Source organism: Aquarana catesbeiana, linkage group LG04 (assembly GCF_042186555.1).
Source record: "Aquarana catesbeiana isolate 2022-GZ linkage group LG04, ASM4218655v1, whole genome shotgun sequence".
In the NCBI taxonomy this organism is placed as follows: domain Eukaryota; kingdom Metazoa; phylum Chordata; class Amphibia; order Anura; family Ranidae; genus Aquarana; species Aquarana catesbeiana.
The window spans coordinates 115,037,211-115,064,341 of record NC_133327.1 but is presented as its reverse complement, the minus strand read 5'-3'; the positions used below and the strand labels follow the sequence as shown (position 1 = coordinate 115,064,341).

Below are 27,131 nucleotides of genomic sequence, written 5' to 3'. Positions count from 1 at the left end.
AGAACTAAAATCATTTTTCATGGGACTTTAAATGAGGTATAACATTTTCATAAAAATATTTATTGAGCAAAAGATGAAAATCTTTCACGTAAAAACATTTTTAAAATGGCGAGCTGAATTGTAAATACTACCGTGTATTGGCATACAGTCAACATATTATTCATATAATAACATACAAATTTGGATCTTCCAAGTTTTTCACAAAACATAATAATGGGTGCATCCTTTAGCTCAGGGCATTTCGTGACAATAATCTCATTTCTTCAGGAGCAGATACCCATTGAAAAATTTGCTTCATAGAATATGTTCAAACATTCCCTCAAAACAGGGGGAAGGGTGGAGATGATGTGATATTTATATATATAGATGTCCATTAATAGAACAATACTTACAAATGAGCTATATAACAATCTAAGAAAACACCTCCAAATGGAAACCACCGCTAGGTGTCTAGCTTGGGAGTTGTGGGGGGAAGACATGGCACCCGAATGGGATAACTGAGGAGCAGTACCTGAAATTGTATGTATGGGATTATGCAGGTGCCTACTAAACATAGACAAAGTGACCAAAAAGTGCAACCCACAATAAAAAAGAGGGAGATGCCAGAATGTGTTCTCCTAGTAAAAATGGTGTCCATGTGCATCAGCAAATGGAATTACTTGCTAAAAATAATTATGTTATATTATATTATATTATATTATATTATATTATATTATATTATATTATATTATATTATATTATATTATATCTACCCAAAAATAAAAGAAAAAAAAGCAAATGTATAGTGTCTAGCACCAGTGACCCATAAGGAAAAATGTATAGTATTCAATAAAGACACTAACAAACCAGCAGACACCATGCGTAAACCACAACAGATAAAATATAAAGCAAGAGTCAGAAATTAGCAGAAAAAAACACCATATGTATGCTACCATAGGTAGGGTGTGAAACAAGAATCAGGAATATGCATAAAAGAGTAGTTACCAAGTGCTGACATGTGTGAGTGAGTAATCATCCCAGACATGACTCCAGGTTCCACAGGACGGGGAAGAGAAAAACCTCCCACTACCTGCCCCTTAATATATTCCAAATTATTATGCAAATGTTGTACCTCTTTAAAGTCCCATGAAAAATGTTTTTCATTTTTTTTACTAATGTGCCTATGGCTGCATTATTCGTTATCCCAATTTTCCTTAATAATATATGCGATTTTCTAAAACATGTAACCATACATTTTTGTTCATTGGTAAAGCTGATCCTACCTTTTCTCAGTTCATGCATCTTTGACCATGCTGTCTCTACCTGTCTTTAATATGTAAAAATTGCTTTTAAGACCCATAATGCATTCCTTTAAAAACTCAGGTGTAGTCAAGCCATAAACACTAGAAGAGGAAAGGGAATAAAAATGAGGTTACTTGACTTACAGACCACAAACACATTGTGCCTGAAATCTTTAAATTTGTAAAAACCTTTTGGTGTGCAAGTTGGTTATTCCCAAGAACTGAGAACAATGTCAATTTTCTATCTTCTAGAAACATGATGGCCAGTTTACAGTGATACAGTTAGTAGGAATGCTGAGAGGCATAGCTTCTGGAATGAAATATTTATCAGATATGAACTACGTCCACAGAGACTTGGCTGCCAGAAACATATTAGTCAACAGCAACTTGGTCTGCAAAGTCTCCGATTTTGGTCTTTCCAGAGTCCTCGAGGATGACCCTGAAGCAGCGTATACCACAAGGGTAAGTTATACAAAAAACTCATGACCATACTATTGAATCAGATTGGTTCACAAATAATTGATAAATTCTAACATTATCTCCAGATTATGCTTTAACTATACTGTTCCATTCTTATTCTTATCCCATTAAATACATTATAAAGCATTCTGGATATTGAATTATCTATAAAAATCAGCTTCTGTTCTGAAAGACTTTGAATAGGTCTCATACTGCCACACACACACACACACACATGTAAAGACCAGGGAAAAATGTTGGGGGAAGACAGCAAACCTTGATCTGTTTCTGAATTGCGATAGACATAACTGGGCCATCCCTCCCTCCAAAAAATCAATAAATAGAAAAAAAGAATAACATGCAAATACCATAAAAGTGGTTCTCTGGCATCCTGCTTGGAAGGCCAAAAGCTAAAGGGTCAAAATAAGCTTGCCACTGAGCTCCATGTTGCAAACATCTTGTGAGAGGCTGAAAAATGTAGGAAAATGTAGGAAATACATCATACAAGCATGCAACGGTTATGTACAGAAACATTGGTGTTCCTGTTTATGTACAGAAACATTGGCAGCTGTTCCTGCCAGCTGCAGCTCCCCGGGTGGCACACTAGTGCATTTTTCAGCCTCTCACCATTCATGTACATGAGACCTGTTGTTTTAACTTCTCTATAATTTATTATTCAATTTACAGTTCCTTCCTTTATCCATTTGTATACTTAAAAACTGTATACTAATTAGTGTCAACAAAAACCCTTTAATGCAACTGCTCCATAAAATTTCACCAACTCAAAATACACTTGTAGCAAAGATTACTTTAATCACTGTAGCACTTAGCATTAATAAAGTAATTAATTTTTTTACCTGTGACTACCACAGTTGTGAAACAAATAAATCTAATACCTGTATAGACAAACGTGAGCGACAAATATATGATGCATATGATTTACGTTTGTCTATAGGCACACATGATTAATTGATTGTTTCATTTATGCTAAGCATTACAGTATTTAAAAAAAAATACAAATTCACCATGGGGGGGGGGGGGGGGGGGGTTACAAAAACTGGTACACTCAGAATCTGGTGCAGCTGTGCAGAAACCAATCAGCTTCCAGGTTTTTTTTTTTTTTTCTCAAAGCTTAATTGAACAAGCTGAAGTTAAAAGCTGATTGGCTACCATGCACAGCTGTGCCAGATTCTGAGTGCACCAGTTTTAGTAAATCTCCCCTCATGCGTAAAATTGGAAGCCATTGAGTCATGTAGCAAAGTAACTTTAGCCCCTGCCCCCACTTCCCCCCATACGCTTCAGAAACCTGTATCATTCTGAAATGTAGCTCCAGATAGATAATTCCAGCCTAAGGCCCTACATGATGTATTCATTATACCTAACGTGTTTCACAAATTCTTTCCCTAAATAAGTCATTAATAGGGATGAGCCGAACACCCCCCGGTTCGGTTCGCACCAGAACCTGCGAACGGAACGAAAATTTGCACGAACGTTAGAACCCCATTGACGTCTATGGGACTCGAACGTTCGAAATCAAAAGTGCTCATTTTAAAGGCTAATTTGCATGGTATTGTCCTAAAAAAGGGTTTGGGGACCCGGGTCCTGCCCCAGGGGACATGTATCAATGCAAAAAAACTTTTAAAAATGTCAGTTTTTTCGGGAGCAGTGATTTTAATGATGCTTGATCATTGAGGAGGAAGAGGATAATTACTCAGGATAGTCACTCAGCATCAGCATAGGCAGTCTTTGAAGGGATCTGAGATTTCAAAAAAAATTATTCGGTTACATCAGCATCAGGTGCTTGGTAACTGGTGGTGATCCAAGACTGATTCATTTTTATGAAGGTTAGTCGATCGACCAAGTCGGTGGACAGACGCACCCTGTGATCGGTTAGAAAGCCTCCAGCAGCACTGAATGTGCGTTCCGAAAGAACGCTGGATGCAGGACAGGCCAGTAGCTCATTTGCATACTGTGCAAGCTCTGGCCAGTGATCCATCCTCAAGACCCAGTAACCCAGAGGATTTTCGGTGGGAAAGGTGTTCAAGTCAGATCTTGCCCCTAGGTATTCCTGCACCATGTAAAACAGACGCTGGCGATGGTTGCTGGAACCGATCATACCTTGGGGCTGTGGACTAAAAAATTGTCTGAACGCATCGGTCAGACGGCCACCTTCTCCACCACTCCTTCTTTGACTGACCGAAGCCTCAGCAACACATTGTCCAGAAACAGGAGTTTGTAACCTCCCGGTCTCTGGGAACGCGTTGCACAGACCTTTCTGCAAGGCCTCCTGAAGATGTTTCATCCTCTGCTCCCTCTGCGACGGCAAGATAAGGTCTGCAACCTTACCCTTGTAACGTGGATCAAGGAGGGTTGCCAGCCAGTATTGGTCCTGCTCCTTGATACCACGAATACGAGGATCCTTACGCAGGCTTTGCAGGATCAGGGAGGCCATGCAGCGTAGGTTTGCTGAGGCATTCGGTCCGGAGTCCTCTGGGTCACTAAGGACGACATGGTCCGCAGCCACCTCCTCCCAGCCACGTACAAGTCCATGTGTTTCTTGGGACTGATCCCTTAAAGACTGCTGCTGATGCTGAGTGCCAGACTCCACCTCCATACTGACACAATCCTCCTCCTCCTCGTCCTCTTCCTGTGTGATCGGCGGGCACGCAGGGACACTGTCTGGATAAAGGGGGCCTTGAGAGCTAAGGAAGTCCTCCTCTTCCTGCCTCTGTTCTGCCTCAAGTGCCCTGTCCATTATTCCACGCAGTGTGTGCTCCAACAGGTGGACAAGGGGGACAGTGGCACTGATGCATGCACTGTCACTGCTCACCATCCTCGTGGCCTCCTCAAATGGTTACAGGACAGTGCATGCATCCCTGATCATGGCCCACTGGCATGGGGAAAAAAAAACAAGCTCCCCTGACCCTGTCCTGGTGCCATAGTCGCACAGGTACTCATTGATGGCCCTCTGCTGCATGTGCAGCCGCTGCAGCATGGCCAACGTTGAGTTCCACCTGGTGGGCATGTCACAGATTAGGCGGTTCTTGGACAGGTTAAACTCCTTTTGGAGGTCTGCCAGCCGGGCACTGGCATTATATGACCGGTGGAAATGCACACAGACTTTCCTGGCCTGCCTCAGGACATCCTGTAAGCTCAGGTACCTGCCTAAGAACTGCTGCACCACCAAGTTAAGGACATGAGCCAAACAGGGCACATGGGTCATTTGTCCCTGTCGGAGGGCAGAGAGGAGGTTGGTGCCATTGTCGCAAATCACCATTCCTGCCTTAAATTGGCGTGGCGTCAACCACCTCTGAACCTGCCCCTGCAGAGCTGACAGAACCTCTGCCCCAGTGTGGCTCCTGTCCCCAAGCACACCAGCTCAAGCACCGCATGGCATCTTTTGGCCTGCATTCTTGCGTAGCCCCTTGAACGGCTACGGAGCACCGCTGGTTCCGAGGACAAAGCACAGGCAGAGGCCACGGAGGAGGAAGAAGAGGAGGGGTGGAGGAGAGAGGTGTGTTACAATCATTAGTAGTGGCATTTTGGAGGCGTGGTGGCGGAACAACCTCCAACACTACTGCACCTTGTCCTGCATCCTTCCCAGCTGCCAGCAGAGTCACCCAATGCACGTCGAAACTTAGGTAACGTCCCTGTCCATGCCTGCAGGACCATGAGTCAGCGGTAATATGCACCTTACCGCTGACTGCCCTGTCCAGCGAGACATGGACATTGCCTTCCACATGCTGGTAGAGAGCCGGAATCGCCTTCCATGAGAAAAAGTGGCATTTGGGTACCTGCCACTGAGGAACCGCACATTCCACAAACTCACGGTAGGGGGCAGAGTCTACCAACTGAAAAGGCAGCAGTTTAAGTGCTAGCAATTTTGCCAAGCTAGCATTCAACCGCTGGGCATGTGGATGGCTGGGAGCGAACTTCTTTCGGCGGTGCAGCAGCTGGGGCAGGGAAATTTGCCTGGTACAATCTGACGTCGGTGTACCGAAAGCAGATTGCCCACAAGTACTTGGCTGTGACACACCTAATTCTACACCTTCATTCCTCTCAGTGCAGGTCTCAGAGAGGACTGAAGGTATAGTGGGGTCGGAGATCTCAGCTGATGAGGAGCAAGGAGAGGTCCTCTTTGTTCTTTGGTGTGGGTCTTTTAGATACGCTTGCCAACGAACTGCATGGCAGATCAACATATGTCAGGTCAAGCATGTGGTGCCCAAGTGGGAGATGTTTTGACCACGTGAGATATGCTTGAGACATATGTTGCAAATAGTAGCGGTGCGATCTGATGCACTCGTCTCAAAAAAGGCCCACACCAAAGAGCTTTTGGAATAACGCACAGAGACAGCAGTGCCCTGCACATGCGGAGCTTTGGGGTGTGATGCAGTCAGTGTTCTGCCCTTAGGCTGGCCCCTGGAGGGCATCCAGCCTAGTTGGTGATGTGCCTCCTCCTCCTCCTCTCTCCTATCAGGCACCCAAGTTGAGTCAGTGACCTCATCATCCCCTCCCTCCTCATCACTGGAGCAAACCTGGCAGTATGCTGCAGCAGGGGGAGCATGACTGCCAGATTGCTGTCCTTCTTGGGCACCCCCTCTGTCCGTGCTCATGTTACTGCCTTCATCTAGCTCAGTATCATCATCAGAGCCTTCTAAACGCTGGGCATCCTCCTGGAGCATGTACCCAACACTGTGGTCAAACAGTTCGAGGGACTCCTCAGGAAGACATGCTGGGGCTAGGGAAGGAGTCACTGATGCCATTGTGCTGAGGGAAGAGGCTGTGTTGGCAGCTGCTTTGCCAGACAAAGTACCCTGAGCATGGGTGAAAGGATGAGGAGGATGAGGACGGCTTGGTCATCCACTCGACCAAGTCTTCCGCATGTTGCAGCTCAACACTGCCAGCTGCCAAAAAAAAGGCCAAGCATGTCCCACGGCCATGTGCTGATGAGGATGCACCATCTCCACGACCAGCACTGTTGCCTCTAGACACAGAGCCTGCTTGCCCTCTTTTATTGGCTTGTGACTGTCTGCCTCTCCTTGTTGGCCTTCCAGACATACTAATGGCCTGTAGCTGCACTAAGCTGGGATATATATATATATATATATATATATATATATATATATATATATACTGATACTGCAGCTAGCAAAATCAACTGCCTTCCTGTAGTATAAGAACACCACCAACCTTGTACAGGTAGCTTTAGCTGAACACTGTGCAGAGCTCACAAAAAACTAACTTGTAGCTTATTTAGCTGCCTGCGGTAGTGATAGGATCAGGAAAACACCACCAACCTTCTACAGGTAGCTTTAGCTGAACACTGTGCAGAGTTTGCACTACACTAACTTGTAGTTTTAGGTGAACACTGTGCAGAGCTCGCAAAAAACTAACTTGTAGCTTATTTAGTTGCCTGCGGTAGTGATAGGATCAGGAAAACACCACCAACCTTCTACAGGTAGCTTTAGGTGAACACTGTGCAGAGCTCGCAAAAAAATAACTTGTAGCTTATTTAGCTGCTTGCGGTAGTGGTAGGATCAGGAAAACACCACCAACCTTCTACAGATAGCTTTAGGTGAAAACTGTGCAGAGCTCGCAAAAAAATAACTTGCAGCTTATTTAGCTGAACACTGTTCAGAGGCCGCACTACACTAACTTGTAGCTTTAGCTGAACACTGTTCAGAGGATGCACTACACTAACTTGTAGCTTTAGCTGAACACTGTGCAGAGGTCGCACTACACTAACTTGTAGCTTTAGCTGAACACTGTGCAGAGGTCACACTACACTAACTTGTAGTTTTAGCTGAACACTGTTCAGAGGACGTGCTACACTAACTTGTAGCTTTAGCTGAACACTGTACAGAGGTCGCACTACACTAACTTGTAGTTTTAGCTGAACACTGTTCAGAAGACACACTACACTAACTTGTAGCTTTAGCTGAACACTGTAAGGAGGACGCAATACACTAACTTGTAGCTTTAGATGAACACTGTGCAGAGGTCACACTACACTAACTTGTAGTTTTAGCTGAACACTGTTCAGAGGACGCGCTACACTAACTTGTAGCTTTAGCTGAACACTGTTCAGAGGACGCACTACACTAACTTGTAGCTTTAGCTGAACACTGTGAGGAGGACACACTACACTAACTTGTAGCTTTAGCTGAACACTGTGCAGAGGTCACACTACACTAACTTGTAGCTTTAGCTGAACACTGTGCAGAGGTCGCACTACACTAACTTGTAGTTTTAGCTGAACACTGTTCAGAATACACACTACACTAACTTGTAGCTTTAGCTGAACACTGTGCAGAGGTCGCACTACACTAACTTGTAGTTTTAGCTGAACACTGTGAGGAGGACGCACTACACTAACTTGTAGCTTTAGCTGAACACTGTGCACTACACTAACTTGTAGTTTTAGCTGAACACTGTGAGGAGGACGCACTACACTAACTTGTAGCTTATTTAGCTGCCTGCTGTAGTGATAGGATCAGGAAATCACCACCAACCTTCTACAGGTACCTTTAGGTGAACACTGTGCAGAGCTCGCAAAAAACTAACTTGTAGCTTATTTAGCTGCCTGCGGTAGTGATAGGATCAGGAAAACACCACCAACCTTCTACAGGTAGCTTTAGGTGAACACTGTGCAGAGCTCGCAAAAAATAACTTGTAGCTTATTTAGCTGCCTGCGGTAGTCATAGGATCAGGAAAACACCACCAACCTTCTACGGGTAGCTTTAGCTGAACACTGTGCAGAGCTCGCACTACACTAACTTGTAGTTTTAGCTGAACACTGTGAGGAGGAAGCACTACACTAACTTGTAGCTTTAGCTGAACATTGTTCTGAGGACGCACTAAACTAACTTGTAGCTTTAACTGAACACTGTGAGGAGGACGCACTACACTAACTGTAAATAGTCTAGCTGCCTGACTGTGGTACTAATAGGATCGAAAGAACACCAGCAATTTTCTTCAGGTAGCTGTAAATACGGTGACAAGACAAGCCTGCCTGTCAGTAGGAAGATAACAGGAACGGATCTAGCTAAACTGAATACAGTGTATATATATATATATATATATATATATATATATATACAACACCTGGGATGCATATATATATATATATATATATACACAATACACTGTAAGTGCAGTTAACTCACTGACTGTCCTGCCTAATCTATCTAACTTAAATCAAATTACACTGTCTCTCTGTCTATCTCTTTCAACGCCAGAACACACACTACACAGGGCTGCTGTGCAGGCGGCCTTATATAGTGTGGGGCGTGTACTAAATCCCCTGAGCCATAATTGGCCAAAGCCTCCTTGGCTTTGGCCAATTATGGCTCTCTGTTCAGATGGCGCTGTGATTGGCCAAGCATGCGGATCATAGTGCATGCTTGGCCAATCATCAGCCAGCAATGCACTGCGATGCCACAGTGAATTATGGGCCGTGACGCACCACACGAATTTGGCGCGAATGGCCCATATCGTTCGCAATTCGGCGAACGATCGAACAGACGATGTTCCAGTTGAACATGGGTTCGACTCAAACACAAAACTCATCCCTAGTCATTAAGTATTTAGAGCAGTATGTTCTAGTAGTCACATTTCCTCCCTGGGCTATAGTTATGCCCTTGCTTCCTTTCTGAATGGCGCTCATTTATATAGTGTACACTGTATTTCACATACGGATCCTCTTTGTTCGTAGAGGCATACTGCTAAACTGTGTTTCTGTGTAATATGGTTGCATAATGCAACATGTTAGTGCGTTAGAAAAAACACAACCGATTATTTTGGTTGGTTTTATCATGCTACTGACTCATCCACATTTGCTGAGATTTTTTTTCCCTGTGTATGAACATCGCTCCCTTATATTATTCCATAGGTTAGCTGTTTTGAAGCAGCACCCATCATTCAATAGCAGATGTCCCTGTTCTACCCAGAGAGTGTTGGATTTCAAATATTGGCTGTTACCAGTAAAAAAAAATATTTTTTTTTTATTAGACTTGAATTCTTATCTAACCAATGTTAGCAGTCTGTGTTACATTTCCTATTGTTTATTCTAATTATGTTCAGGTGCACTGGTTTGTAGTATTCTGTACCCAGTTCCCTGACTGCACTATACTGTGGCATATACTGGAGATAAGAAATTACTGTAGGAACAAGTGATAGGTATCTGGTTATGTGGTTATTTGTTTATGGATTATATTGATGGTTCATGTTCTTTTCCATAAGGGAGGTAAAATCCCCATCAGATGGACAGCCCCAGAAGCCATTGCCTACAGGAAATTTACATCAGCAAGTGATGTATGGAGCTATGGTATTGTGATGTGGGAGGTGATATCGTATGGAGAAAGACCTTACTGGGAAATGTCTAACCAAGATGTGAGTTATGTAATTAAATATACTATATTACCCTTTTTTTAATTGAGGAAAAAATAGAAAAAGCAACTCTCATGTTGTTTAGTAACTCTCAATCTGTTTTGCTATATTGTTTACTTCTACTGCACCCTTCAAGAACTGGAATAAAACTGCTACATGCAGTAATGTGTGATCACATTGAAAGTTACTTTGTAGTTATTATTTCTGACAGTATACAGCAATATAGATGAACTTTCCAGTGTGACAATGCATTTCAAAGTGCTTAGAAGTAAACTTGTGCCATTTTCCTATATTTTCCAAAATATTAATGTTAAGATGGTGGACTGATAGGGGTTGAGTGCTACAGAACTCCAGATCGACTGTGTTCATACACATACTTATATACTTTTGCCTTACTAGACCAATAAACAAACTCTGTTCCTGCTCTATCTTTTAATATTGTTTAAGAAACATGGAAATAGGCTTTAAAGGTAACCTTTGATTTGCCTATGACCATAACCTACTTACAGTCAGGTCCATAAATGTTGGGACATCGACACAATTGTAATCTTTTTGGCTCTATACACCACCACAATAGATTTGAAATGAAATGAACAAGATGTGCTTTAACTGCAGACTTTTAGCTTTAATTTGAGGCTATTTACATCCAAATCAGGTGAACGGTGTAGGAATTACAACAGTTTGTATATGTGCCTCCCACTTTTTAAGGGACCAAAAGTAATGGGACAGATTAACAATCATCCATCGAACTCACTTTTTAATACTTGGTTGCAAATCCTTTGCAGTCAATTACAGCCTGAAGTTTGGAACACATAGACATCACCAGACACTGGGTTTCATCCCTGGTGATGCTCTGCCAGGCCTCTACTGCAACTGTCTTCAGTTTCTGCTTGTTCTTGGGGCATTTTCCCTTCAGTTTTGTCTTCAGCAAATGAAATGCATGCTCAATCGGATTCAGGTCAGAAGATTGACTTGGCCATTGCATAACATTCCACTTCTTTCCCTTAAAAAACTCTTTGGTTGCTTTCGCAGTATGCTTCAGGTCATTGTCCATCTACACTGTGAAGCGCCGTCCAACGAGTTCTGAAGCATTTTGCTGAATATGAGCAGATAATATTGCCCGAAACACTTCAGAATTCATCCTGCTGCTTTTGTCAGCAGTCACTTCATCAATAAATACAAGAGAACCAGTTCCATTGGCAGCCATACATGCCCACGCCATGACACTACCACCACCATGCTTCACTGATGAGGTGGTATGCTTTGGATCATGAGCAGTTCCTTTCCTTCTCCATACTCTTCTCTTCCCATCACTCTGGTACAAGTTGATCTTGGTGTCATCTGTCCATAGGATGTTGTTCCAGAACTGTGAAGGCTTTTTTAGATGTTGTTTGGCAAACTCTAATCTGGCCTTCCTGTTTTTGAGGCTCACCAATGGTTTACATCTTGTGGTGAACCCTCTGTATTCACTCTGGTGATGTCTTCTCTTAATTGTTGACTTTGACACACATACACCTACCTCCTGGAGAGTGTTCTTGATCTGGCCAACTGTTGTGAAGGGTGTTTTCTTCACCAGGGAAAGAATTATTCGGTCATCCACCACAGTTGTTTTCCATGGTCTTCCGGGTCTTTTGGTGTTCCTGAGCTCACCGGTGAATTCTTTCTTTTTAAGGATATTCCAAACAGTTGATTTGACCACACCTAATGTTTTTGCTATCTCTTTAATGGGTTTGTTTTGTTTTTTCAGCCTAATGATGGCTTGCTTCACTGATAGTGACAGCTCTTTGGATCTCATATTGAGAGTTGACAGCAACAGATTCCAAATGCAAATAGCACACTTGAAATGAACTCTTGACCTTTTATCTGCTCCTTGTAAATGGGATAATGAGGGAATAACACACACCTGCCCATGGAACCGCTGAGCAGCCAATTGTCCCATTACTTTTGGTCCCTTAAAAAGTGGGAGGCACATATACAAACTGTTGTAATTTCTACACCATTCACCTGATTTGGATGTGAATACCATCATCTTGTTTGTTTCATTTCAAATCCATTGTAGTGGTGTATAGCACCAAAAAGATTAGAATTGTGTTGATGTCCCAATATTTATGGACCTGACTGTATATTTGCTGATTGCTATTCTCCTTCAAATAAACAAGAGCTGAATTTACACGTGACATGTGTGGGTTTTAACTGGTGACAGGATCATTCGTCTAACGTCACCTGTAGACTGACTCTGTGATATTATCTACATCCACAGTAAGGAATATCAAATAAAGAATTAGCACATATAAAACAACCTGGTATTAATAAATAACTTGCACTTATCTAATTATTAGCTTTATTATTATTTTGGAATGGTTCATTGGGATATTGCATTTTATTTTTTTCTATATTAAAGAATGAGCTTGAATAATTATGTTTCACGTCAAGTGGTTTCCTATTTATATTTTACATGCAGTGAATATCTGTAATCAGTATAGAAAAAGGTTTATATTCATCAGCACAATTACTAATCACTTCAAAGGTTTGCACCCTTTCATGAAAATGAACATGAAAGAGCATTATCCCCTCTATTTAAAGCCTTCTGTATACTAGGAGAAATGAATGAGTCTGGCTTAACAATAATGGATTTGTTATTCTTTTCTAGGTAATTAAAGCAATAGATGAAGGGTACCGCCTGCCCCCTCCTATGGACTGTCCTGTAGTGCTACATCAGCTCATGCTGGACTGCTGGCAGAAGTGTAGAAGTGACCGGCCTAAGTTTGGCCAAATTGTAAACATTCTGGACAAATTCATACGCAACCCAAGCAGCCTGACCGAGCTAGCCAACAGCTCCACATGGTAAGATTTAATTACTGTTCACTATACTGCTACTATCCACTGTTGTTAATGTAGATTGCAAGTTTATACTGCAGAGAAGTATATACACAAGGCAAAAATAGAATCCCTAGTTGGACATTCTGATTTTGTGCACCTAGTTATCTGTGCAAAACTAAGCAGACAATACCATTTATGAATAATATAACTCCAATTTAGGTGATTTATTTTAAACAACTTCTGTCACTTTGAATGCTACACAGCATTTTTTCTTAAAGTGTACCTTTGCCCAGACTATGGACATTTACACTAGGTTCACATCTGTGTGGCTTCATGGGCCGTGATTTGTACGGGCACGAGGGCCCATTCATTTGAATGGGCTGCCATGCCCTGCGACACACAGGAAAGTCCCTACACTATTTTTGAAATTTCAGCCCGCACAGGAATCTTGGTTTCCAGTATGGTTGCGATTTCCAGTGCAGGCGGCATGCCATTAAGATTAACAGCACCTGCCCAGGGTCCCCACGTTTCCCTGTGTGAGTGGGTACGGTTGCTGGTATTTGTGTGGATCCCGCAGCAGCACAACCCGCAAAGATTTGAATCTAGACTTAAGCATTTCTATATTCTTAACAAGCAGTAAAAGAGATTTAAAGTAAGTCCTCACTGGCTTCTATAGCTACAGCCACTGTGGAGTAAATTATCCTCAAAGATTACCACAGAGACATTTAAGTTAGCTTGTGAACACCTGCTGTTTGTTTATATAGAAGACTGTCAGGCTGCCAATTCCCTTCTGCCAGAGAGGCGGAAGTGGGAGATGAACTGTGATTTATGCTTCTGCTGTGAATTTGAGAATGAATACCTCCACATTGCTTGCAGCTACAATGAGGATTTTTTTTTAAAGTGCCTTTACTGTTTGTTAATAATATGTAAATATTAGAATGTACTTAGTCTGGCCATTGTTTTTTCCTAACTAATTCTGAATGTTCTTAAGCCTGGCACTAGCCATTCACATTCATTTTCAAGTGTAACTAAAAATCCAGAGAAGTGTTATGAGCAGAGGAGTTGGTTGGCCTTCCTCTGACCCTTGAGCTGTGTATGTAATTTGACCTTCTGCTGCTGGGACCTGCTAACAAAATAGGCAATTTACAGCACGCCTGTAAAGGCAACCTGGTAAGAAAGGCAAAAGTGACCTAGAGTTCATTTTTGGTTACAAAAGATGCATTTAACAGTTTATATGCAATATTTGATACTTTTTGAATTAAACAAATGAAAACATATTTTTCTTGTTCTGGTCCCAATGAAGATAAAAGGGTATTGCCACAAAAGTTGACTGAAGGCGTTAAATTACCGGGTACCATCATCCTACATTAATATATTGAAGGGGGAATGGGAGGAGAAAAGCAAGGGCTACTCCAAAAGAGCCCTACCTCCCCATAAAGGGATTATTGGACTATAGCGGTACCCAAGACATGGAACATAAATAAAATTTCAATTTATTGAGTTACAAAATAGTAAAATATATACAGTGTACAACAAAACAACTTGGGAGTTGTTGCAACAAGAGACATACAAAAATGTAACAATGAGTACAGCCCACATGTATAATTAAAAGCACATTGATGTACTAAAGGACGGTTGACCTCAACAGTTTCGTGGCCAACGCTGCTTCTTCAGGAGGCGTCCAAATATAACATCTAAGAAAATAAATAATCACAATTATATTCAAAGAAAACATAATATGGTAATACATTGTAATACATAGTATTGGAGTGATTACATGTTGTATAAACACACTCACCAACAACTGCCCCAACAGGCAGGGAACGGCAGTATTTAGACGCCCGGATTGGGCTTTCCCCCTGGGGGCGGACACGGGGGGCTGAATCAGACTAGTATATGAAGAGATAATGTATATCGGTTCGGGAAGTAAATTGTATTTAGACATACACCACCTGAGTGCATTGGGATAGAGGGGGGCGAAGAAGAGAAAAAGAGGGGGGAAGGAAGGGGAATAGGGGAAAGAAGAAACAAAGTAAAAGAAAAGGGAAAAGAGTAGGGGGGAAAAGGGGGGGGGAGGGAGGAGGGAAGAAGGAAGAGGGGGGGAGGGGAAAAGGGAAGGAGACAGGGACAAGAAAGAGGAGGGAAGGAGGATAAAAGAGGGGGGAGGGGAAAGGGAGGGGAAAAAGGGAAAGAGGGAAGGGAGCCAAAAAAAAGGGGAAACTGGGAGTGAGGGAGGAAGGAAGAAGATTACAGAGAAAAGGGTAGAGAATAGAGGGGGAATGGGAATGTAGATAGAAGGAATCAAGAGGAAAAACCCACTACAAAGCACCAAGGGGGTGGCGTGTAAACAAATAATTTGTACAACATAAAACCCACCGATTCAGAGGCCAAAGTTGAATATTAATAATGATACCAGGGAGTGGACAACTAAATCCAGCAATGACGTAGAGAAGTCTAGAGAATAAAACAAGGAAGGGAATCATAAGGTAAATTATATGAATGATGCCTTTAAAATCCCATCAATCCATCCGAGGCGTGCTGCAGAAGTGGAGCCCACTGGAGGTAGAGCCCATCTAGTGACCACACATCATAGTCCGGAGGGAGGAGGGAATAGGACATATAAATGGATTGATGAAAGTAAAGTGAGCCTACTTTGTCCATGCTGGTGTAGTGAAGCCCCGGGTGTCTGTCGTCTACAAAGAAGTGACCTATGGGGCCGCTCTATATACCCCCAACCCGGATAGACGTTCGGCGCCGTACTGCGTAAGGCACCGACGTCACCAGGTCCGACTCTCCGCTATTGCACATGCGCGAACAGAGGTTGCGCACGCACATAGCCCTATCTTTGGGACGCTAAGTGTGCGTCACCACCCGGGAAAGAGCCACCCCGTAAGAGAGGCTCGACCACTGCTGGAGAGGCGCATGCCCGCCACCAGGGGGAGAATGAACTCCTCTAGCCGCTGACAGTCATTGGACAACGATACTGGTAGGAAAAAACATACACCAAAATAAAAAGTAAGCAATCGGTGTAACTGGATGGGGGAAAGGTCAAGAGAGATCCATCTCCCAGCAAGAAAACAGGTGCTGACTCAAGTAGATACAAAATACAATTAAGCAACACATTTATTCCTCAGAACATTGTTCAAGCATTGGTTAACACCGACTCTCCTCTAACAAAACATAGATACATATATACATATAGAAAAAAAATTATTATACAGAGCACAATTACATATAAATGGGTACCCCACAGCGTTGGCAAAGTGGGGGGGGTTTATGACAGTGGCATTCAATCAGGAGAAGAATACAAAACTCTGTAAAAGAGTGATCTATATAGAAATGCACAAGAAGCCATGAGTATGGAAATAAACAGAGACCAGAGAAGAACAAGGATTCATTAGGGGTGTCCCTCACAAATTATAGAGAAAATTATAAAAAATGTTTGTAGGTATGTGCCTCAATTGAGGCATGGTGGCATGAGGGTGTTGAGCCATTCGATCCAAAAGGACTCTCGCCTTAGGATTCTATGGTCCCAGTCGCCTCCTCTGGGATCTTCCGGGATTACATCCAAAACACAAAATTTGATGCAATTAGAATTGAATCTATGGTGAATCCCTATGTGGCAGCCCACCATTGTGAGCTTGCCATTTGTAGAGGCATATAAATGGTCCCCCAATCTTTGCTGTAGTTCCCTGATGGTCTTGCCTACGTAAAAGGCCTTGCAGGCACAGACCATCAGGTAAATAACCCCTCTGGTACCACAGTTGGCAAATATTTGGGATACAAATGTCTCTTGTCCTTCCTGAATCCATGGGCAATGTGGACATTCTCCACATTTAAATGTGCCTCGCGGACTCACTGGTGCAAATGGGTGAGCTCTATAATGGCCCGGAGTAAATTTGTCCCTAAGAGAGGTGGCCCTTCTAAAGACCAGTTCTGGAGTGGACCTGACATACTTTTTTAGAATATGGTGTTCGGTGAGTAAGTGCCAATGTTGGGATAACAGGTTGTGCAACTGACTGTGATGAACTGAAAATTTAGTAATGATTTTGACAGTTGAAGGTTGCTTTGTACGCTGGGGGCCATACAAAAGCACTTGTCTATCTTGAGCAAAGACTCTCTTAAAGGCCTTTCTTAAATTAGTGCGGCTATATCCCCGGGCCAAAAGACGTGTACGTAGGGCATCAGCTTGTAGACGGAAATCCTCGTCCTCTGTGCAGTTACGTCTCAGGTACTGAGCATAGGGGATACTGCGTATCAGAGGATGGGGATGAGAGCTAGAAGCATGAAGGAGTGTGTTGCCTGCTGTAGGCTTGCGAAATAAGTCTGTAATCAATTTACCCGAGGAATTCTTAATGACTTTCACGTCTAGAAAGGAGATGCTATGGGTATCATAGGTAAAAGTAAAATGGAGGTTAAATTGATTGACATTCAACCGTTCAACAAAATCAATAAGGAGTTGTTAAAGATTAACAGCATCTGCCCAGGGGCCCCGCGTTTCCCTGTGTGGGTGGGTGCGGTTGCTGGTATTTGTGCAGATCCCGCAGCAGCATAACCAGCACAGATTTGAATCTAGACTTAAGCATTTCTATATTCTTAACAAGCAGTAAAAGAGATTTAAAGTAAGTCCTCACTGGCTTCTATAGCTACAGCCACTGTGGAGTAAATTATCCTCAAAGATTACCACAGAGACGTTTAAGTTAGCTTGCAGTCAGTTTGTGAACACCTGCTGTTTGTTTATATAGAAGACTGTCAGGCTTCCAATTCCCTTCTGCCAGAGAGGCAGAAGTGGGAGATGAACTGTGATTTATGCTTCTGCTGTGAATTTGAGAATGAATACCTCCACAGTGCTTGGAGCTACAATGAGGATTTTTTTAAAGTGCCTTTACTGTTTGTTAATAATATGTAAATATTAGAATGTACTTAGTCTGGCCATTGTTTTTTCCTAACTAATTCTTAGTATTCTTAAGCCTGGCAGTAGCCATTCACATTCATTTTCAAGTGTAACTAAAAATCCAGAGAAGTGTTATGAGCAGAGGAGTTGGTTGGCCTTCCTTGAGCTGTGTATGTAATTTGACCTTCTGCTGCTGGGACCTGTTAACAAAACAGGCAATTTACAGCAAGCCTGTAAAGGCAACCTGGTAAGAAAGGGAAAAGTGGCCTAGAGTTCATTTTTTGGCTACAAAAGTTACATTTAACAGTTCATATGCAATATTTGATACTTTTTGAATTAAACAAATGAAAACATATTTTTCTTGTTCTGGTCCCAATGAAAATATATACAAAACACTTTTTCCTTAAAATAAGCCTACTATTTCACCTGTAATTCCATAAAGAGGTATGGAAAGCACTGCACTGTAGGAAGTCACTGAAGCAAGTGTTGAGAATCCATTTTTTGTAACATAGATATTCAAACTTGTCCTCAAGCTTCACTAGCGATGCACATTTTATAGATATCCTCACAAGGGCACATGCAAATGTGTCACTTAGTTAAATTCATTTGTATTTCTTAGCAGAAACCCACTCACTGTGGGAAAGGCCTGAAGACAATATTAACCTAGCACTTTAACTGGAGAAAACTGGCATACAAGTGAAAACTGCTTTCTGTATTGAATAGCTTAATTTTCTATTTCTTCATTCTTCAGTGACAGAATGGTACAATTTGTGAATGAATGATAAAATTTGACTGCTATGGGTAATGGCTTAATTTCTGCTCCAGTTTTGGTGCATTGACCCCTTAACCCCTCTGATAGTTATCAACAAGGCCCAGCTTCAATCGTCATGCTGCAGAAAACCAAGATAATATTGCAGTTAGGCAAAGCTGAGTACCTGACTGTCACTTCACAAGGAAGGATGCATTTGTAGGCAATCATTGTCCAATAAGATGGCCAGGGCAGTACAGAAAATGCAACTAAGCTTCTCTGTGCCTATTGGAGTCCTTATCAATGTTAGTCAAAGGAATGGGGGGCAAAGCTGCTACTTTGACTAAAGCCTCGTACACACGATCGGATTTTCCGACTGGAAATGTTGGCTGTCAGACTGTTGCCAGAAAATCCGACCGTGTGTATGCTCCATCGGACAATTGTTGTCATACTTTCCGCCAACAAATGTTGGCTAGCATGTTTTCAAATTTTCTGCTAACAAATGTGTGTTGTCCATCTGACAAAAGTCCAAAATACAAACACGCATGCTCGGAAGCAAAAGCGGTCGGTCTTGTAAACTAGCGTTTGTAATGGAGAATTAACATTCGTGATGTGGCAAATTATGAAATCTCCAAATACAGTGCACAATTCTCTTCTTCTTTAATGGGATAATAATGAAGCTGCTTTGCTGGTGATACTGATGGAGTTATTGCAAACAATTTTTCAAAAGCTTTTTTTTTTCTAGTGATATCAAGAATAATATTATTATGTTTTTTTTTTTTTAAATTTGTGCAAGTTACCACAACACCATTATCCCGTAGTTTTTAAGATCAAAGATACAACTATGTCGGTGTCCCTTGTCAATTTTACATTGTATTTTTAATAATGTAACTGCCTACTCCCAAACTGTCATTTGAAGTAAAACACATAGCCAAGTATTATTCTACACACTTTTTTTTATTGTGCATTAAAATAAAAAAAATAGACATGCTATCTACCAATAGAACTTAACCAAAAAGTGCATTCTATGCATCCAAAAATATAGAAAATATACCAAATCAAATAATTATTCAACGAAAAAAATAATATCAAAGCAATAACTCCAATAACGCCAATAATAAATAACACGTTATCTCCTCCGATTCTGCAACATGTCTGGTTGATGAACGGCCGTTCAGAAACAAACTGAAAAACACTAAATAAAAAGCGCAAACTGAAAAGCGCTAAATGAAAAATGCGAAAAGAAAAGCACGAATCAACACTCACCAAACTTCTACTAACAAAAAGTTATCAGAAGGAGCCCAACGAGTGGCGCTAAAGAGCTGAAAAACCACGTTGTATGTTTAGTACGTCACTGCATTCGTAATTGTTGGCCAACATTTGTGTGACCGTGTGTATGCAAGACAAGTTTGAGCCAACACCCTTCGGACAAAATTCCACAGTTTTGTTGTCGGAAAGTCATTAGGCATTAGCCTCATTCTGTCTTAATTTGTTTTAATTTGTCTCTGCTTTGACTTCATAGTTTCCCAATAGGAGGAAGGGTGCAGATCACATGCCCTTGTGAAATCCCCTTTATGTTCTTTTTTATATGTACCTAAAAGGGATTAGGTGGTGTGCAGCACTACTGGACCTATAGTGGTGAAGGAAGGTATAGCTGCACCTAAATTTGAGGTGGAATCGGTTCAAGCTATAATGTCCCTTCTTTTTTACTTGGTAGAATCTGGAAGATTCTTCATGTTAGGGCATGGTTGCGTTACAACTGAAGACGAATGAGCATTGATGATAAAAAAAGTGTTAGATAAACATAGAATTTAGTATATATGTATTTCCTAAAGTATAACTAAAGGAAAAGCGTTTTTTATAGTTTAGGATAGAGTAGAGCTGGACTAGAATACCTGTAAAGGTTTTTTTTTTTTTGCTGTCTGTGCCCTCATTAGGGAGATTCACCCTCTCTATTTGTCCTGTTTACCATTGTCATTGAAAGTGAAAGAAAATATTTTACATTCAAGTAGCACCCTGGGGTTTAGTCAGGGAGCTCCTCACCAAATTCCTTGTCAGGGTAGCTACCATAGTTAAATTGTTAGAAATCCTTTGATTTCTCCCTAAGTTTGGTCTTGTTGTACTTTTCTCTTCTACCACTAAGTGGCCAGGCACTTGATGGTACTAGATATGAGAAGGACAACTCAAGGTCAGGTTATGGGTATATGGGGTATCTCAGGCAATGGGCAGGGGTTTTCTTGACTCCCTTGGCCTGCTAGGAGAGCCTATATATTTGGGTGGAGTCAGGTGATCTATGTTCTGTGCCACTCGGACTGCCGTCTGGGTGGACATGTGTAGTTTGCCCCGGGCTACTAGGCCAGAGGTTGGGCCTATCCCAGGGGGGCATCTGGCTGCCTGGCTGTGTGAGGGCCTATCCAGAAGTAAGAGGGCGGCACGGGGTTGGGACTGAGGCTTGCAGTCCAACTGGAGGTGACAGTTCTGCCAGCCGGAGAACCTGTCATGGTCGGAGGTAGAAGGTAAGCTGTCGCCACTAAAGGACCAACCACCTTTACCAGGGACCACAGTAAGTAACTGAAGCAAGTACTGGAGCAACAATCTAACTGAAAGGGCACGGTGGAGAATCGGGAAACGTTAGGCTGTGATCAAGTCAGGGACCCAACCAGCAGAGGTGAAGCTTGCAGAGCAGCCTTGTGTGTCAAGCTAGGAACCGAGCCAGTCAGCAGGGGTGAAGCTTGAAGGTATACAAAGTGCCAAGCTAGGAACCCAGCAGGGAAGCGTGGGTGACGCTTGAGGGAGATACTACAGCAAAAGCCTTGAGGAACTCCCGGGATTCAGAGTTAGTGAATCAGAGGGTCCAGTGATAGCTCAAGAGGCAGAAGAACTACAAGTACAAGTTGTAGTAAAGCTGAGAGAACTGTTACGTTTGAATTGGGAACTGTTAAGTACTGTAGCCATAGGGGACAGCAAACCTGCACGTGCAGAAGTGGCACCTTGCTGGGGCCTTTCCCTGTACGGCTGTCCTCCTATTGAGGCCTCAGAGTCTGCCTATTGAAATTACAACTACTTATGGGTGTCCTGGCCCCAACCCTCTTTCCCTTGCAAAATATAAAAGGACTGTTAAAAGAAATAAAACCTCTTTTGCATCCAAAAAGTGTCTGCTGCCCAATGACTTTTACTACCTTTGCACCCACTATGCCTCACAACCCACTACATATTGAAGGATATCAGTGGTCTGTGACCTCAAAGGTTCCCATTAGACTGGAAGAGGTTAGAGATTCTGCTACATTCACTATCCAAAGGGGGCACTAGTTCTGATGACCCAGGGGGCCTCAAGGGATTCCCATAATTTGCAGGGATTTCCTCTCACTTACTGTTTTGGCTATGGGACAGTATTTGAAGGTAAATCTCCACAATTGGACACAAATGGCAAAAAAAAAAAAGACAGGATATAGCACTCCCTTGCTCTATCCAAAATGAAAAAAAAAATGCCTATAGTTCTACTTTAAGTTTCTAAAATGTATTCAGTCGATTTACTTCAGTTGACTTCTTTGCAGGCAGGACCCAAGCATGACTGACTCATTTACAGTCACCAGTGTGGAGGAGTGGTTAGAGGCCATCAAGATGAACCAATATATAGAACACTTCACAATGGCAGGATATGTTACCCTAGACTCTGTGCTGTATCTAAGCAACAGGTAAGAGCCAATCTAATGTATTGCTGCTGTATTATAAGCATAGATGCATACATAATACCCTATAATTGATATAATTTCCCTGAATAAAAATGAATACAGCATCTACATCTTTAAGCTTGTAAACTAATAATGACCCACTATTGTGTTACTTTGTCACATATACAGTATCTCACAAAAGTGATTACAACCCCCCACATTTTTGTAAATATTTTATTATATCTTTTCATGTGACAACACTGAAGAAATTACACTGTGCTAGATTGTAAAGTAGTGAGTGTACAGCTTGTATAACAATGTAAATTTTCTGTCCCCTCAAAATAACTCAATACACAGCCATTAATGTCTAAACCGCTGGCAACAAAGGTGAGTACACCCCTAAGTGAAAATGTCCAAATTGGGCCCAATTAGCCATTTTCCCTCCCTGGTGTCATGTGACTCGTTAGTGTTACAAGGTCTCAGGTGTGAATGGGGAGCAGGTGTGTTAAATTTGGTGTTATCACTCTCACTCTCTCATACTGGTCACTGAAAGTTCAACATGACACCTCATGGCAAAGAACTCTCTGAGGATGTGAAAAAAAGAATTGTTGCTCTACATAAAGATGGCATAGGCTATAAGAAGATTGCCAAGACCCTGAAACTGAGCTTCAGCATGGTGGACAAGACCATACAGTGGTTTAACAGGACAGGTTACACTCAGAACAAGCCTCTCCATGGTCGACCCAAGAAGTTGAGTGCACATGCTCAGCGTCATATCCGGAGGTTGTCTTTTGGGAAATAGACTTGTGAGTGCTGCCAGCATTGCTGCAGAGGATAAAGGGGTGGGGGGTCAGCCTGTCAGTGCTCAGACCATACGCTGCACACTGCATTAAATTGATCTGCATGGCTGTCATCCCAGAAGGAAGCCTCTTCTAAAGATAATGCACAAGAAAGCCCACAAACAGTTTGCTGAAGACAAGCAGACTAAGGACATGGATTACTGGAAACATGTCCTGTGGTCTGATGAGACCAAGATAAACTTATTTGGTTCAGATGGTGTCAAGCGTGTGTGGCAGCAACCAGGTGAGGAGTACAAAGATAAGTGTGTCTTGCCTACAATCAAGCATGATGGTGGGAGTGTCATGGTCTGGGGCTGCCTGAGTGCTGCCGCCACTGGGGAGCTACAGTTCATTGGGGGATTCATGAATGCTAACATGTACTGTGGCATACTGAAGCAGAGCATGATCCCCTCCCTTCAGAGACCAGGCCGCAGGGCAGTATTCCAACATGATAATGACCCCACTGCCTTGCTAAAGAAGCTGAGGGTAAAGGTGATGGACTGGCCAAGCATGTCTCCAGACCCTTAACCCTATTGAGCATCTGTGGGGCATCCTCAAACAGAAGGTGGAGGAGAGCAAGGTCTCTACGTGATGTCCTCATGGAGGAGTGGAAGAGGACTCCAGTGGCAACCTGTGAAGCTCTGGTAAACTTAAGGCCGAATTTGGACATTTTCACTTAGGGGTTTACTCAGGGATAGGGGAAGGGGTGTACTCACTTTTGCTGCCAGCGGTTTAGACATTAATGGGTGTGTGGAGTTATTTTGAGGGGACAGCAAATTTACACTGTTATACAACCTGCACACTCACTACTTTAGATTGTAGCAAAGTGTCACTTCTTCAGTGTTGTCACATGAAAAGATATAATAAAATATTTACAAAAATGTGAGGGGTGTACTCACTTTCGTGAGATACTGTGTGTGTGTATATATATATATATATATATATATATATATAGTGCAGGCCAATGCAAATGGTCCTCAGACAACTGTGCACAAAGCCATGAGCAGACTGATGATTTTGTTTGATAATTTTGGAATTTGAATGGCCTGTACAGAGCCCCGACCTCAACACTAAGTGTCATTAAGTTTAGTTTTAACACTGATGAGTCCAATAACTGGGTCAAATGCTCTTTGGAAGGGATGGGCACAAATTCCACACATACTCCAATATATTGTAAAAAGCTTTCCCAGAAAAAAAAGCTCTAATGCCCCGTACACACGAGAGGAATTTCCGTCTGAAAAATCTTGGATGGTTTTTCCGACGGAATTCCGCTCAAGCTTGGCTTGCATACACACGGTCACACAAAAGTTCTCTGAACTTTCGACCGTCAAGAACGGGGTGATGTACAACACTCCGACGAGCCGAGAAAATGAAGTTCAATGCTTCCGAGCATGCGTCGAATTGTTTCCGAGCATGCGTGTTTTTTTGCGCGGCGGAATTGCATACAGATGATCGCATTTTCGGATAGGAACTTTTTTCGACTGAAAAATAGAGAACCTGCTCTCATTTTTTTGCTGGCTGGAATTCCGCCAGCAAAAGTCCGATGGAGCATACACGCGGTCGCATTTTCCGACCAAAAGCTCTCATTGGAGTTTTGCTGGTGGCATTTCCGATCGTGTGTATGAGGCATTACAGCTGCAAAAGGAGCACTTAATATTAGTATCTATGGTTTTGGAATTGGATGCCCAATAAACTTGTATAGGTGTGATGGCCATATTGCGTAAATGCACAGCTTGTGACACACCACTCTCTGTCTTTTCATTGTGGCTTGTTACAGTTATCTTTATCATACTTTAGGGTAGAACATAGTGAAATGTATCTATGTAAAAAGTGATCCTCTTGCTCGATTTATGTACACTCACTTTTCTTGTCTCATCTTCTTTCAGTGAACTCAGCAAAATTGGCATCAACTTAGCTGGCCATCAGAAGAAAATCCTCTCCAGCATACAGAATCTCCAGGCACTAGGGACTCATGTGCAAATCTGACGGCAGGCTGGTGTTTACCATGTCCTTGATACTCTGCAGGAGATGTACTGAGCTGTACCAGAAGCAGTATACGCTGTCATTGCAGCTGACCTTCCAATAACACAACTACTGCAGGGAATAATAATCTCTTCCCAATGTATATCAGTGGGAAAAAACGTCTGGATTTCTGACTACGGTGCCTTTGGACAGGTGTTTGGACAAATAAAATCAGTGTGAACTCAAAGCCACATTACACATTGTTAGAGTTCTTTAAGCTGAATTACTCTTGATGGTACAATGTAGTGGAATGTGTCTGTGTAAACAACAATGGTTTCAAGTGACAAAGTGTTTCTATGTTACGGGAAATGGTATTGGACTGATTAGTGCATAGGATCTTGTCCCACATTGTCTCATAAAGAACATCCATCATTATTGTTGGACACAGTCATCGATAGTACTTTATGGTATTCCTAAGCAACAACTATATTTATCATCTATGGGGTGGTGTACATCACAACTTTTCTATGAGTAGTTGACAGATGGAACTTCTCACCTTTACACCATTCATATACCTTTACTAATAATTATTTCTACTAAATTATCCCATCTACCGCGATGAATAGCTTTAGAATACATAATATTTCTGCATAATTCTGAATAAACAATGCACTGCCCCTTGTTCTCACTTCTGAGACTTGTAGTCTTCAGTCTACTGCTCCTTCACTCCATATTGTCAAGAAATTCAATAAATCCATCTAGCATTTGTATTCTGCATTGATAGTCGTGTCTTTTAATAAAAGAACCACAGAGCACGTGATCAGAACTACTCCCATTTTAATGCATTTGCGTAAGGTTTTTATTTTTAATTAAGCTCAAGGATATCTTCGCTCTTAGCTAAGCCTCTGTGCTTCGTTGTCTGAAGTTCAATGCCTAAGAGGTTGCATTTTCTACCCACTCACATGGAAGTGGAATTCAGCCTATTTGAAATGTCTCTTTCATTCCAGCTCCATAGGTGCAGCCCATGACACAAGAATGTTACCGGTTTTATCGTTGCAACAAAATCACTTTTCTTTCATAGAAAAGACGTCAGGGTTTGTGTGTGAAGACAATGACATATTTTGTGACACAGCTGCGGTGACATAGTGTTTGTGACTCCATCTTGTTTGTGAAAAGAGTTCTGAGATGTATATAGCTGTCAAGAAATTTTGTAAAGCAAACACATTGTAGCACAACTCTGCTTTGTTGGGTTTGTACACAATGATGTGTTCATTCTGTGTGCCATAATTAAATGTTAGGCCCTTTTCATTACCAGGGAGGGGACTTCTCAATATGTGATGCAATTGATGACTTTTTCCCCCATCCAAAGGAGGGCTGGTTCTGTATCAAGCTCCTCCCACTGCTTGGTGTCATGTCTACAGAGCCGAAATGTTCACCTGATAGAACGAGAACAACTTGTACAAACCACAAAACTATACCAATGTGGGCTGTTTTATGTATAAATCTCTATATATTGTAAATATGTATATACATTTCTTTTGAATGTTAATAAAACGACAGAACCATATAACACAGTAAAAGAAGGGTTCGTTATTTATGTGCCGAAAATAACTAAACCAACATACATTTTTAATGAAAATAAAAGCCTCAGGTAGATTTTTTTCTGATGCGTAATTCATTTTAATGTCTAAGTATAGGAAAAAATTCTTTTTTGTCAGGTTCCTCACTATGACAACAAGACATCCTTATTACTTTGTTCTTTGCTAAAATGTTCTCACACTAAAGGGAAGCACCAGACAAAAGACAAACTGCAATTACCTGTCTATGTGAATTTGTATTTTATAATTTGCCCTTTTTATTTTCAGCCAGGGTTAAAGAGGTATTAAATCCAAAAAATAAAACATAATATTTTGCAGCTTACCAATCCTTAAATGTCAATTCACACTATGTAAAACTTCTGTCACCGCACGGACAAACAGGAATTTTTTTCCTATGTGTCCCATTCACACTACAACACAGCCCAGCACTGAGCTGCAGCATGCTGGCCCGAATCGCACTGTAATGTCAGGC

General features: G+C 42.0%; 1 protein-coding gene across 1 annotated transcript in view; it reads left to right on the top strand.

The window, feature by feature from the left end:
• The window catches only part of LOC141141191 (ephrin type-A receptor 3-like), a 348,950-nt gene extending 322,311 nt beyond the window's left edge, over positions 1 to 26,639 (top strand). The window contains 5 exon segments of the mRNA XM_073628888.1: positions 1,533 to 1,742; positions 9,981 to 10,130; positions 12,778 to 12,971; positions 22,144 to 22,284; positions 24,986 to 26,639. Coding sequence (XP_073484989.1) covers positions 1,533 to 1,742; positions 9,981 to 10,130; positions 12,778 to 12,971; positions 22,144 to 22,284; positions 24,986 to 25,085 — 795 coding nt within the window. The 3' untranslated portion in view covers positions 25,086 to 26,639.
• The last annotated feature ends 492 nt before the right edge of the window (positions 26,640 to 27,131 follow it).